The sequence below is a fragment of the Borostomias antarcticus genome (assembly GCF_949987555.1).
Source record: "Borostomias antarcticus genome assembly, chromosome: 5".
Taxonomy (NCBI): domain Eukaryota; kingdom Metazoa; phylum Chordata; class Actinopteri; order Stomiiformes; family Stomiidae; genus Borostomias; species Borostomias antarcticus.
In genome coordinates this window covers 29,210,023-29,231,944 of record NC_140238.1, presented here as the reverse complement: position 1 = coordinate 29,231,944, position 21,922 = coordinate 29,210,023, and the positions used below count along the sequence as shown (strand labels likewise).

The 21,922-nt window shown below is 42.4% G+C and overlaps 1 protein-coding gene across 1 annotated transcript; it reads right to left on the bottom strand.

Annotated features, from left to right (window-relative positions):
* Positions 1–17,033: 17,033 nt before the first annotated feature.
* Positions 17,034–21,679, bottom strand: rdm1 (RAD52 motif containing 1; the record flags this gene model as incomplete). The annotated part of the gene is made up of 7 exons (XM_084439071.1): positions 21,464–21,679; positions 20,872–21,051; positions 18,885–19,019; positions 18,523–18,691; positions 17,497–17,595; positions 17,246–17,325; positions 17,034–17,114 (listed from the first exon to the last, which is right to left on the bottom strand). Exons 1-7 carry the CDS (start codon positions 21,560–21,562, stop codon positions 17,034–17,036), a joined length of 843 nt encoding a protein of 280 aa, XP_084295197.1. The 5' UTR covers positions 21,563–21,679.
* Between the last annotated feature and the right edge of the window lie 243 nt (positions 21,680–21,922).

The following is a 21,922-nucleotide window of genomic DNA, read 5'->3' as shown; positions in this document are numbered from 1 at the left end:
TAGAAAATATAAATAAGTAGAAACTAAACATAAATAGGCTAATAACTGCACGCTTTTCCAGTTTATAGTCTTTCTTAAATCCATAGGTCTATAGTGTTCTATTGGACCCGTGGATACCGTCGCACTTGTTTTGCAGGATGAACTGTAAAGTACACAACAGCTCCTTTCGAACAACTTCCCATGCACAGTAACTGAAGTTCTGTAGAGAGAGGGAGAGAGAGAGAGAGAGAGAGATGGGATGATACATTGCCTCATTTGCTGCAATCAATGTACGATTTTATGAAGTTAAGATGGGCATTCCTTGAAATCTTCACGGCATACCTTGTCTTTTAAAACTCCTTCCAGTGTTCCAAAGTATGTTCTCATGACCTCTGATCTGGCGGAGGAATCCACACCCGCACTGCCTCTCATTACCTGACCAGAGAAAAACACAGCCATCTGTTAATGAACATTAATTCAAAGAGGAAATGTTTCCATCTCTGTGCTTATACTGAAATTGAAAAGGCTAGTGTACACATGAATTATGTCTAGCAAAAGCAAGGCCACCAGTCATTCAGTGAAAATGCACTCATCGTATTGCTTCCAGATAACGTTTTATAGGCTAGTCAACTCACACAGCTGCTGTCTAAGGTCTGACGGTAAACGATGTTCTGAAAATCCTTCAGCTTCTGCTGGTCCCACACGCTTGGCAGGTCGTCCGCATTGAACAGGGAGACGATGGTCTCCAGAGTCTCATAGATGCCCCTTGCGCTCTCTCTCCGCTTCAAACAGACCTTTTTCAGAGTTAAATCATCGTTCAGAAGATTTTAAATGTGCATTGTGCACATGTGCAGTCCTCAGTTACACCCTTGCATAAGAGTTTGGCAGGGAGGGACACTTGCGCTTACCTGCGATGCACCGGTGAGGTCGGTAAAGGCTGAGGTGGGAAATGAGATGGCCACATTATCCTGCAGCTGTAGACACTGCGCGGGCAACTTATCAGCCCCCTGGAACAGAAGATCATGTTTAGTTAAGTTAAGTTTAAGTTGGTGTAAGATTGGACAGACTGAGGAGTTTTTAAAGCACACACCACACCTATTTCAAATAGCCTATCACATTGGCCCTCTTTTAGCCTACCTAGGTCATACTACAGAAAACTGGGCGTATGCTACGGTAATTTCGACGCCAAGTTCGGCAATTATCAATTTGGACGTGAGCGGAGACTGCAAGTCTCAGATACTGATTCTGACTGGCATCTAGCCAAATAGGCCTATTCATCACTTGTAGCCTACCCTATGGCAAAATAGGATATCTTGTAATGTAGCCTATGTTCTATGTGTCATACATCCCTAACATAAATTGGTATTTTCCAATTGTTTGCAATTAAAAATGTAGGCTATGTTACACCAATCAGTCAATGTGCCGGTGACATAATTACTATGGGTGACATAATTACTATGCAATGGGTATAGGCTTCAGTCACTTATTTAAACAAGAGCTTTGACAGTCAAGCCATGCTCTGTAGAAGACCTATGCGCATCCTATCGTTCAGCTGAGGTGAGAGTAGTGATCGAGCGAGGTTAGAGGCTATTAACCTGATAAGCACCAGTTAGGCCTAGGCCTACTGGTTGAAATAGATATTTTACATTCACACGGGTGTTAGCTCTAATTTGGTATTTTGTTACTTTGTAATTTATTGTCACCTTCCATTTGAGGATTAATAATAATAATAATAATAATACTTTATTTTTTACAAGTTATTATTATTATTAGACTATAAATCCTCAAATTGGCAGCAACGTGCAATGGTTTTTGGATATACACAAACAAGAAAGCCTGTCAGCTCACACGCTGTCTGATTGTGTGAATTTACACCCTTAAAATTAAATTGTGAAATGCTAGATGTTTTTCGTTATCTTTCCATTGAGAGTGAAGAGTTGCCATCAGATGCGAGTCGGAGAAATTTCTCGTCTTGGCCATATTTGGCATCTCCATGCCGTAAACTACAGGGGTGATATTTATCACATTTATCAACGCCCGATCATTCGTACGATGTGATTGGCGGCATACGAATGTTTGATAGGTCACACATGGACGCTGTCGTGCCATCATTTCTGCGCTCCATTGATAAACGAGGGTCATTATGCCTACGTTGTACTATTAGGCCTATATAATTCCATGTTATGCTTATTAATTTTGCAGTAGCTTATCTGGGAGAGTCCAGGATATCTCACCATGTCTTGGAGCAGGTGAAATGTTTCCTTCAGCAAGTAGTCTTGGAGTTGGCACGTGGGCATGGACCTGACTTGCGCGAGGAAGAGAAGGGCCCCCATCCACACGATTCTCTGGATTGCCATGGTCAGGTAGCCTACTAAGTTGATCTACAAACAGACGAACATTGTGAGCTTCAAGACTATACAGCATCTCAGGATGATTCATTTACTAAATCCCTAAACAGTGGAGCATGTTGACTCACCTGATTGCAGAAGGTCTATGTTGCACAAAATGTGGTTTGCGTCTGGGTACCATGCTCGTGGTTTAAATAGTAAGGATTTGTGCATGTACGCAAAGTGAAAGGAGTCTTATGTACCCCTAAATATAGACGAGATAAAACTGAATGAATTTTGGACATTTTGGTCAAACTCAAACCGCAAGGCAGGATTTCCGTTTGTCCCCCCCCCACCCCCCAGGAAGTAGGCCAAGATGACATCGCAGCGGGCTGCTGTGATGCTGGGCTGGGAGCAGAGTAAGCGGAGGTCTGCTTCACGTATAGGACAACGGAGAGATGCCGAGATATCCTTCAAGCCTGCATGAGTCGACGACTGACATCTCCATTTATTTATTTAATTTTATTTATTGTACTTACTTACTTACTTAGGTGTTGTTTAACTGATCGAAAGCAAATTCCTAGTAGCCTACGTTGAAAAACTGCATGACAATAAGGCGAATTCTGAGCTCTCTGTTTTCAATTTACACATTCGTTTATGGATTCATTGTTTGGGTTTAGCCTACTGTCGGTGCAAAATTAATCCAGTCCAGTCATGCAGCTCGGTTTCCTATTTAATGTTATTGTATTATGTATTTAGTATGAACATATTTTGTATTGAAATCAATCTAAATAAATCTGCAATACTCTTATAATGACTTTTCCTTCCAGTTAATTGAAGAGATGAAACTCAAACAGACTAATCAAGTAGGCTAAGCACCTACTTTATCACTATGTTGATGACAAATGTCATACCAATGAACAGATGAAGTCTTATTCCATAGGCCTACATATTTAGCTCTCTTATTTAATGTCTATTTTGAGAGTATTTATAGGCACACGCGCGCGCGCGCCCAGTCGGTAGTGACTCGGTTGAAGCCCCACGTTGAGCGCAGTGAACCATTATTGTATACGGGTGTTTCTCAGAATTCGGGCTAATTTCAGTCCCCAAGGTGTATTTTCAATAAAAACACAATTTACACAAGAAATTCACATATCATCAGTTAGTATAGACAAAAACAAACCTAGACTTTTTTATGGTTTCTCTAGCCCATGGTTTTAGCACATTTTATGTTTTGTTTTGTGGTAAAATGTGCTGTTTTGGTATTGTCCCCAACCCACACTTTTCAGGGTATTGCCATATCTCTCACATTATTTGTTATAAATGTATTTTTTTTTTAATACAAATTACTTCAATGTTACTTAAACTAATATATTGCATGCACACATTAATAATACATATCCATTTTGTACTTTATTTTGTTGATTATCTACCTGTCCCTCAATATCGCCGTCATCCCCATCACGCTGTACATAATGCACTGTACAGCCTTTTTTTTAACAAATGTTTATTTGCTAACCATAGTAACCTGAGGTCATAGAAGAGCTCTTTGCTGTCAATATATATATATATAGCCTATATATATATATATATATATATATATATATATACAAACACACACACACACACATACATACACACACAGCAGTTTAATCACAGCGTTTCGCTGCAATTCGTCGAGAGGGGGGCTAGGGGGATACACAAAAGGAAATCCTGCCTTGCGGTTTGAGTTTGATCAAAATTTCCTAAATTCATTCAGTTTTGTCTCGTCTAACTTTAAACCGTGCCTACGCGAGACCCCTTTCACTTTGCGTACATCCATAAATCCTTACTATTTAAACAGCGAACATGGTACCCAGAGACAAACCACATTTTGGACTGATTGTGCTCCAAAGACCTTCTTTAAGCAGGTGAGTCAAGATGCGAATATGCTCCACTGTTTGGGGATTTAGTGAATGAATCATCCCGATATGCTGTATAGCCTTGAAGCTGGCAATGTTCGTCTGTTTCTAGATTAACTCAGCACCTGACCATGGCAATCGAGAGCATCGTGTGGATTGGCGCCCTTCTCTTCCTCGCGCAAGTTAGGTCCATGCCCACGTGTCAACTTAAAGAACACTTGATGAAGGAAACATTTCACCTGCTCCAAGACATGGTGAGATATCCCGAACTCTCCAAGTCATGCGTAGTTAACTTCGCAATAACTTAATAGCCTATAGATTAGTGTATATAGCCTATACGTGTTATAGCAGCTACGTGCCGTAAGAATTCATCGCCATTTAGTCTGTCCAATTATCACTCTTAACTTAAACTAAAGATATATCTTCTGCTACAGGGAGGCAAGTTTCCCGTGCAGTGTCTGCAGGATAATGTGTCCATCTCATTTCCCGCCTCCGCCTTTACCAACCTCACCACCGGCGCGCCACAGGTAAGCGCTCAAATGCCCTAACCTCTTATGACAAGATAAAGAAAAGAAAAGATGCGTAACCTACACGAGGAGGTCAGAAGAGAAATGCACATTTAAACATTTCTGAACAATGATCTGATGTTGATATGAGTCTAATGCGGGTCTGTTTAAAGCAGAGGGAGAGCGCGAGGGCCATCTATGAGACTCTGAAGGGCATCGACTCCTTGTTCGAGGCGGACGACCTGCCAAGAGAGTGGGATCAGAAGAAGCTTGATGTTTTTCAGAACATTGTTTACCGTCAGACCGAGGAGAGTAGCTGTGTGAGTTGACTATATAACATTGTCTAGAGGCAATACGAAACTTGAGTGCATTTCAGTGAATGACTGAGATTACCTTGTATGTTTGATGGACATAGGCTTAATCCATGTAGGCTATAAACTCCTGTGATATTTACTGTGATATTTAAATAAGAACAGAGATGGAAACATTTCCTTTTGAATTAATGTTCATTAACAGATGGCTGTTTTTCACTGGTCAGGTAATGAGAGGCAGTGCGGATGGGGATTCCTCCGCCAGATCAGAGGTCCTGAGAACATACTTCGGAACACTGACAGGAGTTTTGAAAGACAAGGTAGGCTATGCAGTAAAGATTACAATGAATAGCCTACTGATAGCCTATCTCAATTTTATAATCTCACGTTGATTGTAGGCCATTCATTTAACACCCCCTCTCTCCACAGAACTCCAGTTACTGTGCATGGGAAGTGATTCGAAAGGAGCTGCTGAATACTCTACTGTTCATCCTGCAAAATAACTCCGACGATTTCCGCGGGTCCAACAGAACATAGGAAAAAGGCTACAAACTAGATTAAGTTATTACTGTTTGTGTGCTAGTATTTGATAGTCCTACAATTTGATCATGTTCTGTCTTAGTTGGCAAAATAGGCTGTTATATATTATATATATTTATTAACTATTATTTATTAACTATTTTCTATTCAGATTTTATTTATTTTGCTTGTTAAAATGTGTCCTTGACAAAAATGTTATGCAAATAAATATTTTTTTATTCAATGTCTGTCTATTGGAATCCGTTCGCCTACAAAGTAGGCGATAAGACATTTTGGTGCAGAGAACAGGCCACCAGCAGCCGGCCAGGGGATTCAAACCCACGCATGCAGGCACAGTGTGTGCCCTGGCATGACGAATAGGCTACCCCCACACAGGCCCGGACCATAGGTTCCCCCTTCTAAGTTTTCCGTTTCCACTTTCATTTTCTCTTTCAGTTTTCATCTCTTGCGTCAGAGCATTCCACACTGGCCTCTGCCAGAGGGCTGCAGCCCGATAGTGAGGGCTGGTGGCTTCCAGAACAGCCTAGCCAAACGCACGGAACAGCTGTGATTTTCATGTGTGAGTGGTGTCAGACCCTTGGCAATGGCACTCTGCTCCAACCCATTGGAAAGCCCTGTGTGTGTGTTCAGAGACAGAACTGAAGAGCATCTGTTCTTCTGTGTGTTTTTCGTATTGGGTTCTTTGGGAGGAAACCCTTGCAAACACCGCGAGAACATGAAAACTCGGCACAGAAAGGCGCGTAGACCTTCTTGTTGTGAGGCGACAGTAGGTACTGTGCCTCCGTGCCACATGTGAGCCATTTTGGGGTCTTGCTTAAAGACACTTCGGCACACTGCCGGGAGTTTTTATTAGGGCCCGAGCACTGGCGGTGCGAGGCCCTATTGAAATTGTAAGGATTATTATTCTCCTACCTTCTCCTTCTTCTTCTTCTCCCCAAAGAAATGCCTTTTTGGCGGCCTAAACATCGATGAAAACGCATGAAACTTTGCACATACGTCAGTCCCAGTGAAAAAATTGATATTTCATGGGTGACGGAAGTGGGCGTGGCAAAACGGCTGAAGAAAATTTAAAATGGCGAGCCCCACCTTTCAGTTTGATGTAGGCAAACAAAATTCGGTGGGCATATGTAGTTCATCGAGACACACTAAAATGTCTCTTGGAGCTATACCCAACATCGAACAGGAAGTCAGCCATTTTGCTCTTAATGTGCCATTTTTTCCATGCCTCATACTTTAACGAACTCCTCCTACAGATTTCATCCGATCAACTTCATATTCGGTCAGGTTCATCTTAAGACATTTGTGATCAAAAGTTATCAAAAAAGAGTTTTCACCAAACACCCTTGCCGTGGCGCCCCACCAAATGTTGACATTTCGCCATAAAACAGGAAGTCCTCCATACATTATCCGATTTGTCCGATATTTCTCACGCTTCATGAAGGTTCTGTCCTGAACACATCTATGTCTCAGTATTGCGTCATACTTATAGCGCCACCTTTTGGTGAAACAGGAAGTCCTCAAAACTCCTACATACATTATCCAAATTTGCACCAAATTGCTGACACTTCACGAAGGTCGCATTCTGAACACATCTATGCGTCGGTATTGAGTCACACTTACAGCGCCACCTTCTGGTGAAACAGGAAGTAGGGGAGAGCCGGGACGAAAGTAACGGACGACGAAAGTAACACGCGCATTTTCTCTAAAACTACGGCAACCTCGAAGACGTGGTTACGTTTGTACATGCATATACCAGTGCCTTAGCTTCATACAAAATTTCGGCACCAACCGAGTTTGTTTGGTGGAGTTATAGCAGGATAACGTTTTTAAGCGCCATAAGTAAAAGAGTGGTCCCCTAAGTATTTTTCGATTGTAGAATTGTGTTTACTTGTTTAAGTTTGTAAACATATGTAGTTTTCTTAAGACATCTAGTGACTAAATGATAGCATAGGTTTTAAGTTTCATGCGATGAAGTCTTGGAGACTAGCCAGGGATAAGTGACGGGAGAGCGGAGAGGGGCGAAAGTAACAGTAGCCTGCGGGGCGAAAGTAACAATAGCTATTTCGCTCCGTGATATTTGACAGTGACTTACAATGCATTTATTTTGTTACATTTACAGAATATGCCGAGAATTAGGGTGAGGTAGACCAGGAGAGGGTTATTCTTCCAAGAAACCTGCAGACAGGCAGCATAGGAGGTCATAGCTGGGCAGCTGTCTGTGCGCTGTATGGATTTCGAATTTATAGCATTTATTTAATCTATACAAACATTATATTGTGTATAATAATATATGTGTTATGTGTAATAGTATATGTATTGATAGTAAAGAGACTTACAATCCTGAAATACAGAGATACGAGGACCCTTCGTTTGCTGTTACTTCCGCCCCACTGTTGTGTTACTTTCGTCCCGCTCCATAGGGACGAAAGTAACATTCCACTCGGTACGTTCCCAGCCTATTTATGTTAAACTCATATATCCTAGAACGGAAATTACAGTCAATAATAGTGAAGGACGTGTGCAAGTTGTGTGTCATAAAACATGGAATCTCTACCTCTATTAATTTCGAAGTAAATTGGATCAAACGAAAAAGTGTTACTTTCGTCCCGGCTCTCCCCTACTCATAACTCCTACATAGCCTACATTATCGGATTTACTCCAAATTGCTCATTCTTGATGAAGGTCACATCTTGAATACATCTGTAAGTCAGTATGGCGTCATACCTACAGTGCCACCTACTGGTGAAACAGGAAGTCCTCATAACTCCTACATAGCCTACGTTATCCGATTTACTCCAAATTGCTCAGGGTTGATGAAGGTCGCATCCTGAACACATCTGTGCTTCAGCATTGAGTCATACTTGGCATACATTTCAAGTAGCCAATATACCTATTCCAAATAGTATATAGGCTATATATCGAGATACTATTGATCTGAATTTGCATATAGGCGTCTACAAACGAGCAATGGACAAACGTTTTAAAAAAATATTTATTTGAGTAACATTTTTGTTTATCAATGACTTTAACTTGCGAGATAAATTAAGCTATACCCTACCTAAAATAAATAAATACATAAATACATAGAAAATATAAATAAGTAGAAACTAAACATAAATAGGCTAATAACTGCACGCTTTTCCAGTTTATAGTCTTTCTTAAATCCATAGGTCTATAGTGTTCTATTGGACCCGTGGATACCGTCGCACTTGTTTTGCAGGATGAACTGTAAAGTACACAACAGCTCCTTTCGAACAACTTCCCATGCACAGTAACTGAAGTTCTGTAGAGAGAGGGAGAGAGAGAGAGAGAGAGAGATGGGATGATACATTGCCTCATTTGCTGCAATCAATGTACGATTTTATGACGTTAAGATGGGCATTCCTTGAAATCTTCACGGCATACCTTGTCTTTTAAAACTCCTTCCAGTGTTCCAAAGTATGTTCTCATGACCTCTGATCTGGCGGAGGAATCCACACCCGCACTGCCTCTCATTACCTGACCAGAGAAAAACACAGCCATCTGTTAATGAACATTAATTCAAAGAGGAAATGTTTCCATCTCTGTGCTTATACTGAAATTGAAAAGGCTAGTGTACACATGAATTATGTCTAGCAAAAGCAAGGCCACCAGTCATTCAGTGAAAATGCACTCATCGTATTGCTTCCAGATAACGTTTTATAGGCTAGTCAACTCACACAGCTGCTGTCTAAGGTCTGACGGTAAACGATGTTCTGAAAATCCTTCAGCTTCTGCTGGTCCCACACGCTTGGCAGGTCGTCCGCATTGAACAGGGAGACGATGGTCTCCAGAGTCTCATAGATGCCCCTTGCGCTCTCTCTCCGCTTCAAACAGACCTTTTTCAGAGTTAAATCATCGTTCAGAAGATTTTAAATGTGCATTGTGCACATGTGCAGTCCTCAGTTACACCCTTTCATAAGAGTTTGGCAGGGAGGGACACTTGCGCTTACCTGCGATGCACCGGTGAGGTCGGTAAAGGCTGAGGTGGGAAATGAGATGGCCACATTATCCTGCAGCTGTAGACACTGCGCGGGCAACTTATCAGCCCCCTGGAACAGAAGATCATGTTTAGTTAAGTTAAGTTTAAGTTGGTGTAAGATTGGACAGACTGAGGAGTTTTTAAAGCACACACCACACCTATTTCAAATAGCCTATCACATTGGCCCTCTTTTAGCCTACCTAGGTCATACTACAGAAAACTGGGCGTATGCTACGGTAATTTCGACGCCAAGTTCGGCAATTATCAATTTGGACGTGAGCGGAGACTGCAAGTCTCAGATACTGATTCTGACTGGCATCTAGCCAAATAGGCCTATTCATCACTTGTAGCCTACCCTATGGCAAAATAGGATATCTTGTAATGTAGCCTATGTTCTATGTGTCATACATCCCTAACATAAATTGGTATTTTCCAATTGTTTGCAATTAAAAATGTAGGCTATGTTACACCAATCAGTCAATGTGCCGGTGACATAATTACTATGGGTGACATAATTACTATGCAATGGGTATAGGCTTCAGTCACTTATTTAAACAAGAGCTTTGACAGTCAAGCCATGCTCTGTAGAAGACCTATGCGCATCCTATCGTTCAGCTGAGGTGAGAGTAGTGATCGAGCGAGGTTAGAGGCTATTAACCTGATAAGCACCAGTTAGGCCTAGGCCTACTGGTTGAAATAGATATTTTACATTCACACGGGTGTTAGCTCTAATTTGGTATTTTGTTACTTTGTAATTTATTGTCACCTTCCATTTGAGGATTAATAATAATAATAATAATAATACTTTATTTTTTACAAGTTATTATTATTATTAGACTATAAATCCTCAAATTGGCAGCAACGTGCAATGGTTTTTGGATATACACAAACAAGAAAGCCTGTCAGCTCACACGCTGTCTGATTGTGTGAATTTACACCCTTAAAATTAAATTGTGAAATGCTAGATGTTTTTCGTTATCTTTCCATTGAGAGTAAAGAGTTGCCATCAGATGCGAGTCGGAGAAATTTCTCGTCTTGGCCATATTTGGCATCTCCATGCCGTAAACTACAGGGGTGATATTTATCACATTTATCAACGCCCGATCATTCGTACGATGTGATTGGCGGCATACGAATGTTTGATAGGTCACACATGGACGCTGTCGTGCCATCATTTCTGCGCTCCATTGATAAACGAGGGTCATTATGCCTACGTTGTACTATTAGGCCTATATAATTCCATGTTATGCTTATTAATTTTGCAGTAGCTTATCTGGGAGAGTCCAGGATATCTCACCATATCTTGGAGCAGGTGAAATGTTTCCTTCAGCAAGTAGTCTTGGAGTTGGCACGTGGGCATGGACCTGACTTGCGCGAGGAAGAGAAGGGCCCCCATCCACACGATTCTCTGGATTGCCATGGTCAGGTAGCCTACTAAGTTGATCTACAAACAGACGAACATTGTGAGCTTCAAGACTATACAGCATCTCAGGATGATTCATTTACTAAATCCCTAAACAGTGGAGCATGTTGACTCACCTGATTGCAGAAGGTCTATGTTGCACAAAATGTGGTTTGCGTCTGGGTACCATGCTCGTGGTTTAAATAGTAAGGATTTGTGCATGTACGCAAAGTGAAAGGAGTCTTATGTACCCCTAAATATAGACGAGATAAAACTGAATGAATTTTGGACATTTTGGTCAAACTCAAACCGCAAGGCAGGATTTCCGTTTGTCCCCCCCCAGGAAGTAGGCCAAGATGACATCGCAGCGGGCTGCTGTGATGCTGGGCTGGGAGCAGAGTAAGCGGAGGTCTGCTTCACGTATAGGACAACGGAGAGATGCCGAGATATCCTTCAAGCCTGCATGAGTCGACGACTGACATCTCCATTTATTTATTTAATTTTATTTATTGTACTTACTTACTTACTTAGGTGTTGTTTAACTGATCGAAAGCAAATTCCTAGTAGCCTACGTTGAAAAACTGCATGACAATAAGGCGAATTCTGAGCTCTCTGTTTTCAATTTACACATTCGTTTATGGATTCATTGTTTGGGTTTAGCCTACTGTCGGTGCAAAATTAATCCAGTCCAGTCATGCAGCTCGGTTTCCTATTTAATGTTATTGTATTATGTATTTAGTATGAACATATTTTGTATTGAAATCAATCTAAATAAATCTGCAATACTCTTATAATGACTTTTCCTTCCAGTTAATTGAAGAGATGAAACTCAAACAGACTAATCAAGTAGGCTAAGCACCTACTTTATCACTATGTTGATGACAAATGTCATACCAATGAACAGATGAAGTCTTATTCCATAGGCCTACATATTTAGCTCTCTTATTTAATGTCTATTTTGAGAGTATTTATAGGCACACGCGCGCGCGCGCCCAGTCGGTAGTGACTCGGTTGAAGCCCCACGTTGAGCGCAGTGAACCATTATTGTATACGGGTGTTTCTCAGAATTCGGGCTAATTTCAGTCCCCAAGGTGTATTTTCAATAAAAACACAATTTACACAAGAAATTCACATATCATCAGTTAGTATAGACAAAAACAAACCTAGACTTTTTTATGGTTTCTCTAGCCCATGGTTTTAGCACATTTTATGTTTTGTTTTGTGGTAAAATGTGCTGTTTTGGTATTGTCCCCAACCCACACTTTTCAGGGTATTGCCATATCTCTCACATTATTTGTTATAAATGTAGGCTATATTTTTTTTTATACAAATTACTTCAATGTTACTTAAACTAATATATTGCATGCACACATTAATAATACATATCCATTTTGTACTTTATTTTGTTGATTATCTACCTGTCCCTCAATATCGCCGTCATCCCCATCACGCTGTACATAATGCACTGTACAGCCTTTTTTTTAACAAATGTTTATTTGCTAACCATAGTAACCTGAGGTCATAGAAGAGCTCTTTGCTGTCAATATATATATATATATACAAACACACACACACACATACATACACACACAGCAGTTTAATCACAGCGTTTCGCTGCAATTCGTCGAGAGGGGGGCTAGGGGGATACACAAAAGGAAATCCTGCCTTGCGGTTTGAGTTTGATCAAAATTTCCTAAATTCATTCAGTTTTGTCTCGTCTAACTTTAAACCGTGCCTACGCGAGACCCCTTTCACTTTGCGTACATCCATAAATCCTTACTATTTAAACAGCGAACATGGTACCCAGAGACAAACCACATTTTGGACTGATTGTGCTCCAAAGACCTTCTTTAAGCAGGTGAGTCAAGATGCGAATATGCTCCACTGTTTGGGGATTTAGTGAATGAATCATCCCGATATGCTGTATAGCCTTGAAGCTGGCAATGTTCGTCTGTTTCTAGATTAACTCAGCACCTGACCATGGCAATCGAGAGCATCGTGTGGATTGGCGCCCTTCTCTTCCTCGCGCAAGTTAGGTCCATGCCCACGTGTCAACTTAAAGAACACTTGATGAAGGAAACATTTCACCTGCTCCAAGACATGGTGAGATATCCCGAACTCTCCAAGTCATGCGTAGTTAACTTCGCAATAACTTAATAGCCTATAGATTAGTGTATATAGCCTATACGTGTTATAGCAGCTACGTGCCGTAAGAATTCATCGCCATTTAGTCTGTCCAATTATCACTCTTAACTTAAACTAAAGATATATCTTCTGCTACAGGGAGGCAAGTTTCCCGTGCAGTGTCTGCAGGATAATGTGTCCATCTCATTTCCCGCCTCCGCCTTTACCAACCTCACCACCGGCGCGCCACAGGTAAGCGCTCAAATGCCCTAACCTCTTATGACAAGATAAAGAAAAGAAAAGAGGCGTAACCTACACGAGGAGGTCAGAAGAGAAATGCACATTTAAACATTTCTGAACAATGATCTGATGTTGATATGAGTCTAATGCGGGTCTGTTTAAAGCAGAGGGAGAGCGCGAGGGCCATCTATGAGACTCTGAAGGGCATCGACTCCTTGTTCGAGGCGGACGACATGCCAAGCGAGTGGGATCAGAAGAAGCTGGATGATTTTCAAAACATTGTTTACCGTCAGACCGAGGAGAGTAGCTGTGTGAGTTGACTATATAACATTGTCTAGAGGCAATACGAAACTTGAGTGCATTTCAGTGAATGACTGAGATTACCTTGTATGTTTGATGGACATAGGCTTAATACATGTAGGCTATAAACTCCTGTGATATTTACTGTGATATTTAAATAAGAACAGAGATGGAAACATTTCCTTTTGAATTAATGTTCATTAACAGATGGCTGTTTTTCTCTGGTCAGGTAATGAGAGGCAGTGCGGATGGGGATTCCTCCGCCAGATCAGAGGTCCTGAGAACATACTTCGGAACACTGACAGGAGTTTTGAAAGACAAGGTAGGCTATGCAGTGAAGATTACAATGAATACTGATAGCCTATCTCAATTTTATAATCGCACGTTGATTGTAGGCCATTCATTTAACACCCCCTCTCTCCACAGAACTCCAGTTACTGTGCATGGGAAGTGATTCGAAAGGAGCTGCTGAATACTCTACTGTTCATCCTGCAAAATAACTCCGACGATTTCCGCGGGTCCAACAGAACATAGGAAAAAGGCTACAAACTAGATTAAGTTATTACTGTTTGTGTGCTAGTATTTGATAGTCCTACAATTTGATAATGTTCTGTCTTAGTTGGTAAAATAGGCTGTTATAGGCTATATTATATCTATTTATAACTATTTTCTATTCAGATTTTATTTATTTCACTTGTTAAAATGTTGTCCTTGACAAAAATGTTATGCAAATAAATATTTTTTTATTCAATGTCTGTCTATTGGAATCCGTTCGCCTACTTTGTAGGCGATAAGACATTTTGGTGCAGAGAACAGGCCACCAGCAGCCAGCCAGGGGATTCAAACCCACGCATGCAGGCACAGTGTGTGCCCTGGCATGACGAATAGGCTATCCCCACACAGGCCCGGACCACAGGGTCTCCCTTCTAAGTTTTCCGTTTCCACTTTCATTTTCTCTTTCAGTTTTCATCTCTTGCGTCAGAGCATTCCACACTGGCCTCTGCCAGAGGGCTGCAGCCCGATAGTGAGGGCTGGTGGCTTCCAGAACAGCCTAGCCAAACGCACGGAACAGCTGTGATTTTCATGTGTGAGTGGTGTCAGACCCTTGGCAATGGCACTCTGCTCCAACCCATTGGAAAGCCCTGTGTCAGTGCTATTGTGTAGTAGTGCGAGGATCATCTGAGGTGAGAGCGGCATGGTGTCTGCTGGTCTGGTCCTGTCTTGGCGTTGAGGTTTCCCATGATCCAGGGCAGCTCAGAGAGACTCACAGAGGGACTGTTTCCTTAGGGTTTAAACTGCTGCTAGACAGGTAAACAGACAGACACACCCGTCATCATTAAACAACATACCTACTCTAACAATATCTGCCTGACTCACACATCCCTCATTCAACACTCAGGAATCTTATAGAGCACACATCAATACTGCCATGGCTTAAAAATGTGTCATGCAGGTAATATGATTCACCAATTGGCTTTAGTTGTAGCTAATGGAGTACCTCAGGTGAGAATGTAAATATACTGTGATTCAAAGGGTTGGCTGCCGTTGATAACTGGTTAGAGAGGTTCAGAGTGGAGGTTCACCCATGTTGTCAGTTGAACTCATGTCTGCTGTACCTGAGAGTGAGGCTGTGTACTATCAGGCATACAGGTGCATCTCAGAATATTCTGGAAAGTTCATTACTTTCCGTAGTTTAATTCAAAGTGAAACTTTCATGTATTCTAGATCCATTATACAAAGTGAAATATTTCAAGCTTTTTTTGTTTTCATTCAGTATGTTAATTCAGCATTTTAATCGGGGCTCCTTTTACACAAATTACTGCATCAATGTGGAGCGTGGCATGGAGGCAATCAGCCTTGAAATATTTTATTTCATGTGTAATGAATCTATAATATATGAAACTTTCACTTTTTGAATTAAATTACTGAAAAATCATGAAAAGAGATACACACATTTAATAATTACAGTGCATTTAGCTCCATTTGACCAATTATGCTCCAGGAAGAGCTGGCCCCACATTATAACTACAGGTCCATTTATCTACTGCATAATGGACATGCCTTGGATTGAAGACCATGGGCTAGTCTTGAGGTGAAGCTAAAAATGTTGTCAAGGACCATCTGGCATAACTTTATAATCCATGCAAGTAAGTAAAATCAGAGGTAGATCTCTCTCTGGCAGTATTATAGTCAGTAGATCTCTATCTCGCAGAATTAGTCAGTAAGAGGTAGATCTCTCTCTCTCTCTCTCTGGCAGTATTACAGGTAGATCTCCCTCAAGCAGTATTAGTCAGTAAGAGATTCTCTCTCTCTGGCAGTATTAGTCATTAAGAGGTAGATTCTCTCTCTCTTGCAGTATTAGTCATTAAGAGGTAGATTCTCTCTCTCTTGCAGTATTAGTCATTAAGAGGTAGATTCTCTCTCTCTGGCAGTATTAGTCATTAGAAGGTAGATTCCCTCTCTCTGGCAGTATTAGTCATTAAGAGGTAGATTCCCTCTCTCTGGCAGTATTACAGATCTCTCGATCTCTCTCTCCCTCCCTCTCAGACAAGACAGAGCAGGATACGAGGCTGGCACTGTAACCATGGCAGCAGATGTTTCCTATGAGAAAGCGAAAACAATGAGAGAAATAGAAGGAAAGCGGCGTGAAACTCTGAGACTGAGACTGTGACGTGTCCCCCCTTGGCTCTGTGTGTTTATGGGCACCGCAACCACAGCTGCCTGGCCAGACTGGCATACTGTGTAGAGGATGTGCTCACCATGCTGGTGGTTAATACACACACACACACACACACACACACACGCACGCACGCACACACACACACACACACACACACACACACACACACACACACACACGCACGCACACACAGTGCAAACTGTCTCCTGCCCTAACAAATTATATACTGAACAATTATGACACATCTCCAGCTCATCTCAGCCCACATGCCAACAAACCTGACTGCTTCCCCTTTCCAATATACAGACAGACAGACAGACATACAGACAGACATACAGACAGACAGACAGACAGACAGACAGACAAACAAACAAACAAACAAACAAACAAACAAACACACACACACACACACACACACACACACACACACACACACGTGGTGGTAATAAAAAAAACAGCAATCTCTGACTGAAACAGACAATATATTATTCATGTTTAATAAGCTTCTAATAAATCATACATTTACCAAACATTGACAAGTAGAACATGAAAATATACAATTCAAAAGTCAAGTCTTAAGCATACACAAATGAACACTTTCCGGTCAAAAGGAATCGGTCAAAAGTAGAAAAGGTGCCACGTTGTTCTGCCCATCATAGCGCCCCACGATGCCAGCTAAGCAGGTGGCCTGAGCTGCAGGAGGGGACAATGTAGCTCACATGGTCACATGTTGACAGTGAGGTCCCATACCTCCTCCTCCTCCTCCTGCTCAGGGTCAAACTGACTCCAGGGCACGTCGTTCACCTGACAGGGAAGAGGACGGATTGAGACACGGGGATCTGTTTATGCTTTATGTTAGAGGTGAGATGGAGGTCATGGAGGAGAGAGAGAGAGAGAGAGAGAGAGGTGAGCGAGGTGACGGAGGTGCGCATCACCTGGATGAGTCCCTCAGGGTGTTGATCTGGGAGGACCTCGTCTCTGTCCACCCTGACCTCCACCACCACCTTCCCGTTATCTGGGCGACACAGATAGAACAGATGTGTAATATGGATGTCGCCGGCCAGACCACTAGACAGATGACCTGTATCAGGGTTCTTCTTTCTCAGTCAGTGGCTGAAACCCCAGAGGAAGTTGACAACCAAGATTGTAAAGTTGGGAGGACTAGCTAGTGTGTCTGCCCACGTACCCAGCACCAGCAGCAAGACCTTCTCAAAGGCCTGGACTACTGCATTTTCCTTGGCCCACTTCTGCAGCTTCGCTCTCTTCTGGAGGCCAACCTCTGGGCCTGGGGAACGAACACACACACACACACACACACGCGCGCACACACACGCACACGCACACACCCACACACGCACGCACATACACACACACACACACACACACACAATTGTTCAAAGTATTCTATCTTACTATTTGTTTGTGTATGTGTGGATTTTTTCACGAGCGTGTGTGCATGTGTGTGCTTACTGACTGATGATATGGAAAAGCCATTTGAAACTCGTGCAGGATCTAAAAAAGCAAGGTACTTTATGGATTTCGTGACAATATACAATGGGGGTATACTGCCGCCTACTGGTCAGGATGTAGAACTGCTACTGGGCAGTTAAAACTGCTCCTCGGTAAGGCAAAGGCTACTCCTGTAGTGTGGTAGTGCAGTGGTTCTCAAACCTTTCAGCCTGCGACTCCCAAAATGATGTTGGGAGAGACTCAACAACCCCCTCCCTCCCCTGGGGAAATTTCGACAATCTGACAAGAACACAAACGCTCACGCATAGGCCCTACATGTAGCATACAGTCCCCAGATAATAACACAAATTTAATAACAGCCTTATATCTGTTCAATCACACATTATGTAGCCTAAGTGAAGCATGAACTTGCTCGTTTGAGTTTTCGTTGTTGTTCTCGATTAATATGCTTTCAAAGCCATATTCCAAGTAGGTTTTGTCATATTTTAGACTTTTGTCAGTGGCCTCGCGTTCACTTGAGCTAGCCACCAAACTAGCCCGGGATGATGGTCTGTTGACAAGCGCAATCCCACAATCTAAGGACGCTCTGTCGATTTATAGCCTATCCTTTACATTTTTTGCATTATATTACGTTTGTAGCTCATGGCATAACATTACTTTTGATGTATTGTTAAAAAATTTATTTCAATTTGGAAATTCTCCCATGACCCCAGTGTGTGTGTGTGTGTGTGTGTGTACTGACTGGTGACATGGAAGGTCTCCTCAGCCACTCCCACCCCGCGGCAGCTCAGCTGATGTTTAGGGAAGGTGAGCTCCACCATGCAGCCGAAGCGGAGGCTGTTCTCCTGGGATGGCCCTGGGGCTCGGTCCGGCAGCCCTTCCTGGTCAGTTTCGCTGGACAGATCCTTCAGCTGGACACACACACAGTCTTCAGAATAGGTCATTCATTTACATGCTGAAATACAGTGCAGGCGTGTATTTTAGGTAGGTAGGTAGTATTTTATTGATCCCCGAAGGCAAATAACAGTCCTTACCAAAATGATGATGCACATGTGTGTGTTTGCATGTGTGTATGAGCACATGTGGGTTTGTGTGAGTGTTTACCGTGACGATGTGTGTGCTCCAGCCATTGAAGCCCAGGTATGTGTTGGCCAGGTCCTGGCATTTGCTGTGACTGAGGGGTTTGCGTGAGGAGGGATGGGACAGGAAGGAAGGCAGTTGCTTGGTGCTCAGTCTCACCTGCAGGACAGATGGGCGGGCAGACAGACAGACAGAAAACAATTTTACTGGTGTACTATCTCTCTTGGTCATAAATTACAAAGTATAAAGTACACACAGACAAAGAACAGATTGACTGTCAGTTCAGACCAGACCAGGGAAACATTGTTTTGAATAAACTTCAAGAAAAGCGGCAATATACGGTGGGATATACTGCTACCTACTGGCCAGCATGTAGAACTGCTACCGGGCAGTTAAGATGAGTCGTCTGCCTGGCATAGGCTACTCCTGTAGTATTTAGGTGTGAAACTGTTACTCTAGAAGGCCGCAGTAATCATCCCGCACCCGATGGAGGGGGGGCATTAGATTTGCCCATCACACATGTACCAGAGCCCATCACCTGGGGGCGCTTGCCACAATTCCTTTTTCCCATTGCATGCTTTGTACATAAAAAAAACTTTGCTTGGTGTCTCAGTAAAAGTATAGTCTATTCTACTCAGAAACCCATTTACTTTCTAAACAACAGAGTTCAGTGCTTGAGGTTAGTAGTTCTTTAGGTGCTTGTTCTAAATGTTAGGACTCTCAAAGGTTAGTATCGGGAATAGGTGCATTGTGGGTACATTATCATTAGTTATAGTCGTTATATTCATAGCATACATCAGATTACTCTCATTTTGGTAGTTTGATCATGTTGGATTAGAGATAAGTATGGTAGCTCATTTCAGCTTCAGTTTAAGTTGTGCCATTAGGTGGGGAGTCAATGGTTTGATTACAGGTGTCAATGTAATCTTTCCGTAAATCTTTCCGTGAAGTTTTGTCGTGTGCTCATAGTGTACCCACAGTTCAAACATTGTTCACTTAGCGCCCTAAGAATCTGTGATATGGGTATCGAACCGGCCACCATAGAGAATGAAGATACCCAACTGAATGGGAGTCATGGGATGGTTGGTGGCAGCACTGTGACATATCGCACAGCGCACGCTATTTCCGGTAGAGCGTAGAAGAAGAAGCAGAAAACCCCGAAATGAAGAAACAGTGAGTGAAAAATAGGCTATAACAGTGGTTATTTCACCTATAAACGACCCGACAAGGCCCCGACATTACAAAAGACATCTACAGGAATGCATGGTGAGCGTCAGATTTGAAATTTGCCGTTTGGAATAGTCCGGTCACCCTTTTCTATATCCTTATATACGTGACCCCAGATTAGAGGAGTGACAGCGTATCTCTGGGGTCACATCGAGGCTAGGCAAACGTGTGCTGGCAAGTAGCTATTTGCACATCAATACAAACTCCCTTCTATGCTCTTACTCACTCCAAATGACTCTTACTGTAAACAACGACTGACCGTCAGCTGAACTATTAGTCTCTCAAACAAACTGTTACTGTAGCTACTTGCAATTTCCTTGTAGGTAATATCACTGACTGTTTTCATTGGAGTCCACGAGACAAGTGAATGAAAACGCACGTGCTGAACTAATATACAATTTGCAGCGGCGTCTGGAGATGACGTCTCGCTTTACAACAGGCAATAATACAATAGTAAATAATAAAACCAATAGGCCTACGAATAAAGGGGGATGTGTCGCCACGTTAGGGTGATAAACTATACTGGGCTGGGGGAGGGAGATTGGTACTGAAATAATTATATACTGATTAAATTATCTTATACTAAATTTAATGACTCTAAGCCTAATTATACTAACTTCTGAGCATTCATAACAAATATGATGGGCCTATAACAGATAAATCTTAACTAGAAAAGCCCACTGCACTTACACATTCAACAACTGTACATGCTGACGACATGCATCATGGGTGGGGGCCGAGAGGAGAGGATGAGACAGCGATGAAGAGAGAGTGTGTAGACTACCTTCAGGGGGGTGGTCTGGAACAAGCCTCGTCCGTGTGTGGCTGCCTGGGCTTTGGCGGCCTGAGCTGCCGAAAAGAACTTGACCAGGGCATAGAATCCAGGTTCTGCTACCTCCGCGTTAGGACACACCTTCAGCAGGTACAGAGGCCCGAATGCAGAGAAGACCTTTGAGACAGACTCCTAAGACAGAACATGTGGGTTACAGCAGGTTATGCTCGCTCATCATCACTGAGGAACAAATTAAGGGCAGTGATATGATTAGGCCTATGGCAGTACCGATTTCAAGCATTTTATCCTATCAACCTTATATTTGGGTTATGGTTAGGAGGATTAGGGATAGGGTTAGCTTTTGAAAGCATAATTTCCCAAAACATTTCTGTGGTGATAAAGACTGAAGGCCTACGTTGTAGCCTACCTTTGAGCAAGGCATTGAACCTCAGGACTGTTCCAGGGCAGTACTATTTGTTAAAGCTATACCGCAGGTTATTCTATAGCCTAACGTTAGCGTAGGCTACCTCACTTGACAGGGCACTTGTTTTATAGTGAACGGTCTGCAGAACTAATTTTCATAGTGTTTTATAGATAGACTTACGTAAATGAATGCTTCTGTAAATGTGGGTTGGATACCCCAAACGAACAGCGTTTTATTATTTTCATATGGCACCTTGAATTCGATAATATCGACTTCCATTGCGTGTCTTGTTGATTTCGGCAACTTTTATTCTTCCAAGTTCCACTCAGCCCACCGATTGCGCGACCGTTACAATGTTACAAGCAACCCAATAATACTCGTATCTTCTCATACACGTTTTAATCGACAATACGACGTTCACTTATCCGAGTCGCAGTGATGATGTTGTTGATATGGCCTCAACTTCCGCATGTGTATGAAGTGTTGCCGTATGATTTTGCCGCGTTCCTGACGTGGCAGAAAGATGGGCGGGGCCCGTAAACGAAATACGGTGAGTGGGGAGAGTAGCCCATTGCCAGACTGACAGATAGACAGACAGACAGACAGACAGAAGGGACCGTTGATACTGCAGAAAACAAC